Source organism: Danio aesculapii, chromosome 7, assembly GCF_903798145.1.
Source record: "Danio aesculapii chromosome 7, fDanAes4.1, whole genome shotgun sequence".
Classification (NCBI taxonomy): domain Eukaryota; kingdom Metazoa; phylum Chordata; class Actinopteri; order Cypriniformes; family Danionidae; genus Danio; species Danio aesculapii.
Window position 1 is genome coordinate 16,127,205 of NC_079441.1, and position 5,425 is coordinate 16,132,629.

Here is a 5,425-nt window from a genome sequence, read left to right on the forward strand (position 1 = left end):
ATGGATGGATGGATGGATGGATGGATGGATGGATGGATGGATGGAGCGGTAGATGGAAGATAGATGGAACGATAGATAGATAGATAGATAGATAGATAGATAGATAGATAGATAGATAGATAGATAGATAGATAGATAGATAGATAGATAGATAGATAGATAGATAGATAGATAGATAGATAGATAGATAGATAGATAGATAGATAGATAGTTTTAAATATGCAGTAGCTGGACTGATGCTAATATAGTCACCCTAAACCAAAACAAGATTAATAAATAGATAATCAAATACATAATTTAAAATACATAAGCTTACAACATCCCTACTAAACAATCCACTAAAATATACTAGACTTATACAGTATATTACAGATCAGCATCCCACTCATCTCACTCAAACAAATATGCAACTGTCTGACAAAATAATAAATAAATATCAATATGCAGGCAAAGGCAATATAAGAGAAGCAAGAGTAGCATTAATCATTCAGTTACTTTACAATCAAACAACCCCATGTTCTCCCCATGTTGGCGGGGGTTTCCTCCTGGTGCTCCGGTTTCCCCCACAGTCCAGAGACATGCGCTATAGGTGAATTGAATATATTAAATTGGCCATAGTGTATGAGTGTGAATGAGTGAGAAAGTTGTGGCCAAATTAAGACTCAAAATCACCCCAGAGTGGATGAAAACCTCCCCAACAGCACACAAGGGTTAATATTAATGTTGACAGTACTGACTTTTTAAGCTCTAGAAGATGATTCAGTCTTGTATTTGCTCTTATTTTCACTATTTGCAACTTTGATTCAGGTATGAGGTTATGTTGAGCTGCTGGCACAGAGATCCATTTGAGAGGCCAAGTTTTGGAGAGCTGCACCAGAGTCTCAGCGCTCTTCTGTCTGAGCTTCCACCTCTGGAGGCCAGAATGGAGAGCCACTACATCAACCTGGGCCTGGAGGCTGCTAACAACCGGCAGGACAGTGGAAAAAACCAGGTGGAAAATGAAAGAGACTATCTGCATCTGCTTAAAACTGGTGATGGCTTTGAGGGAGAAGGAAGAAAGGATGAGGAGGGAGAGGAAAAGTTCATGTGATTAAAGATCAGTTGCACACAGAAAAAATATTTAAAACTTATGTTTTTTCCTAAACTTCCAATTTGCTGTATTTCATAAAGTCATTTTTATAATACACTTTTCTTAAACTGTTTCTTGTGATTTAAAAATCTCAGGAAATTTTCAGAATGAAAAAAAGATATAATATTATATTTTTATATTATTTTAATATTATAACAAGTTAATTAGAGTACTATTTATTATTGCAATATCCTTCAGATGATGTTTGGACAATTTTAAGAAAACTAAATGTTGTTTAGATTAATCTATTTTTAATTGATTGATCATTTTTTTCATATTTTTACTTTTTTGGAACGTATAAAAATTAATAATTGTTTTGGCTCATGCCATGTGAAAACACACCAATCAATAAAAATGACAAGATTGGTACTGACGAAATTAGTCACGCTTTTGTTTTTCAGTCAGTAATGACTGCACTGGAAATGAAAGGGAGACTAATATTATCTAGAACAGAGGTGCCCAAACTTTTTCTTATGAAGGGCTAAAAAACAAACTTTATACTGGGCCGAAGGTGAATATAGTTGCCATGAGTAATTTCCTAATTTATTTAATGATATTTAAAAATAACTTAAAATCATTGCTTTATATTAACTAATACAACATAATTTATTTGACATTTTATACAGAACTTATTACAGTAAAAACAAAACTAAATCTCATTTATAACAGAATGGAGTTACATTAGTTTTTGCCTGACTTACTCGCCGATGTCTTCTGCACAGTTGTCGAGTGACAGTTTTTACGTTTAAAACACTCAGATTCATTAACGTTTGATTGAAACATTTAATTTCAATTTTTTTTTTGTAGCTCAGCAATAAAACAAACAAACAAACAAACAACAAAGGTTACGCCAAATTAGAAATGACGATCTCTGTTAAGGGCATTGTCCTAACCCTCTCTCTCTTTCTTAGATGGGATGGTGGGCCAAATCAAAGGTTACAATGGGCCAACTTTGGCCTGCGGGCCCTACTTTGGGCATCTCTGTTCTAGAGGAAATCTTTTGTACTTTGCTCAAACTAAAATATACTGTCAATTGTTTATCGGAGATATTAAACTCAACTGAAAAACAACATGTTTTTTTTCTTCATTTTGACTAGGGCTGGGTGATTAATCAAAATTAATGTAAATTGACATTCAGGATCTATAATCGATCACATTTTTTTGGTCAATTTTTTTCCATTACTTTCCCGACTGCTTGTGGAGTCACATGACCCTGCTCTGTTAAGGCTGATTTATACTTCTGCGTCGAACGTACAGGTATGGTCCGGCACAGTCTTCAGGAGCGCACCTCTCAAAAAATGTTACGTTTGCACTACATTGACGATGATTGGAAGCTGCGCCAGAGATGCCTTGAGACGGCATATTTTCAGTTACAATAAACTTTACATTTATTATTAACATTAATAATTATTTACATTAGAATATGTGTTTACAGAAGGTTCAAGAAATGCACTGTTAAATATTATTTACAGGATATACAAGAGTTATTTTATTCAGAAGAGATACTGCTTATTTTCTACTTTTAATTTAAAAAACTTAATATGAAAACAATTAATTTGGTTTCCAAAAGTGCAAGTCATTTATTTTCACTTTTTTATGAGAAAAAACCTGTTGATTTTAGGCAATGTGTGTTTTAATTTCAGTTTTTTAACGTTGATGTTCAATAAATAATCACAGATAGTAGATAGTGTGTGTTTCCTTCAATTATTTTAAAATCAAGTAATGCACCCTTCATTCAAACATCTCTCACTTGTAATATGTGAGCATATTTACTGTACAAAACCTGTCAGTGAACTGAGGGCAAACAATAAAATAAATAAATAAAATAATCAGTTATTAATCATAATCGAGTTAAAATTTTAAATTAATCGAGATTTTGTGGCTCAGTGGTTAGCACTGTCGCTTTACAGCAAGACGGTCGCTGGTTCGAGTCCCAGCTGGGTCAGTTGGTGTTTCTGGGGGGAGTTTGCATGTTCTCCCTGTATTGGCATGGGCTTCCTCTGGGTGCTCCAGTTTCCCCCACAGTCCAAAGACATGCTCTATAGGTGAATTGAATAAACTAAATTGGCCTTAGTATGTGTGAGTGTGTATGGGTGTTTCCCAGTACTGGGTTGCAGATGCAAGGGCATCCGCTGTGTAAAACATATGCTAGATAAGTGGCGGTTCATTCCACTGTGGTGACTCATGATAAATACGGGACTAAGCTGAAGGAAAATAAATGAATAAATCAAACTCAAAATTGCTAAAGATTTCTTTTTATTTTATAATATTATTTTCATCATTTTGAGTAGTAATAGGCCTGTTTTGGCATCTATCCATGCCGCAATTCATACAAAATTTTACCATGTTTTTTATGTGTATATTTTTTTTACAACAACAAATGTAAGTTTTTTGTTTTTATTTATGTTTTTTTTGTTGTTGTTATTTTCACTTCAGGAGAAATCAGCCAAACATTTTCAGTAAAAAGAAGTGAAACTTATTTAAGATTTATAAGTTTGGATAGTAAATTTCATTCTCAAAAAGAGATTAACAGATAACAAATGGCTTATAACTAGGGCCAGACTGAATCTGCAGACATATTTTGCTATTTCAGCGCAGAATTTTATAAAAAATCTGCATATTTATGTGGATTTTGGGAGTATCGTAACTAAAAACTTAATATATGAATATATGAAATTTAAAAAAAACATTAACATTAATTAAAAAATTGTTTTTACATTAATTTAATGTTTACAATGCAAATCCCACTAGATCCACTTATTTGGTAAACAAAGCAAGTCTCTCATATAATATCTCTACTAAAAGACAGAAAATGTACATAAATCATTTTTATATTAGTCAATAACATTTTCACTTTCACTAACACTAACATTTTCATATTAGTCAATAACATTTTCACTTTCACTAACATTTTCATATTAGTCAATAATATTACTGAAATAATTAAAAAACTGAGTAAATATCAATTTAAACAAGTAAAAAATGGACTCAATTATGGGCTAAAAATCTGCGAATTTCTGTGCGCACAGATTACGTGTGGGCCCACTTATAACTAAATATAATTTTGTACTAGAAAATCCACTAATAATACTAAATGATAAAATATAGTAAAAGTACATTCATTTCATTAAAAATTAGGAAAATATTGATTCTTTTTGGACTGCAAACACCACCAGCTGGACATGTACGCCAAAATAAGCTAATGATATTACTGTAGTGTAAAATATATTGTATTAGGCCCTACTATTATTATATTAATGCCATAATGTTCATACACTGTGAAAAAATACTGGGTTTATGTTGCCCCATAACAAACCAATTAAGTTAAATACATTTATAGTTTTAAAAAAATTTAAGCGGATTGAACTTAAAACAAGTTGTCTCCAAAAAACTCAAGAACTGTGTCGTTTCAGCTCATTTTAAATACAGTTGAAGTCAGAATTATTAGCCCCTCTGTTTATTTTTTCCCCAATTTCTGTTTAACGGAGAGAAGATTTTTTTCAACACATTTCTTAACATAATTGTTTTAATAACTCACTTCTATTAACTGATTTACTTTATCTTTGCCATGATGACAGTTGTTGTATAACGATGGTTTGTTCTGTATATCGAAAAAATATATATAGCATATATAGCTAAAAGAGCTGCGCATCGTTGGATTTGCTCTTCAGTGTTTGTACTCTCAGTAGTGATTATTAAACCACACTGAACTGAGCTGAACTGAACTTAAACACTGAAAACTGAACTACACTGTTCCAATTTACTGTGACCTTTTATGTAAAGCTGCTTTGACACAATCTACATTGTATAAGCGCTATACAAATAAAGGTGAATTGAATTAAAAGGGGCTAATAATATATTTAAATATAAAAAAAAATACAAAGAAATTCAAAGGGGGCTGATAATTCTGACTTCAACTGTAAGTAGTTTGAACAAGCAGCAAAATCTATATTTATTGAGTGTATGATCCAAACACTATGACATATATAAAACATGCAATTGCTGGATATCATATTTTATAGTAAATTATAATAGTTTTTGGCTTACTAGTATATACACTAAAAAGAAATATGCACCTACTCTTATCGTTTCAGCATTTATAATACTTAGAACATTTAAAGTAATAAAGATACATTTTAAAACGACTGGATCTCTTGGGAGTAATATATTCCACCGCTTAGTACCGCTGAGGGACATTTGATACGATCAATTATTCATTCGTTTCATCGGCTGAACATCTTGAATATTCTCTGGGTTGAGTCTGAGATCAGTCCGTAATGCCACGTCATCTGATGT

General features: G+C 32.1%; 1 protein-coding gene across 1 annotated transcript in view; it reads left to right on the plus strand.

Annotated features, from left to right (window-relative positions):
• si:ch73-40a2.1 (tyrosine-protein kinase receptor TYRO3) overlaps window positions 1-1,193 on the plus strand; it is a 28,404-nt gene extending 27,211 nt beyond the window's left edge. The window contains exon 14 of the mRNA XM_056462637.1: window positions 808-1,193. Within this exon, the coding sequence (XP_056318612.1) occupies window positions 808-1,090 (283 nt within the window). The 3' untranslated portion in view covers window positions 1,091-1,193. The remainder of the gene's footprint in view (window positions 1-807) is intronic.
• The last annotated feature ends 4,232 nt before the right edge of the window (window positions 1,194-5,425 follow it).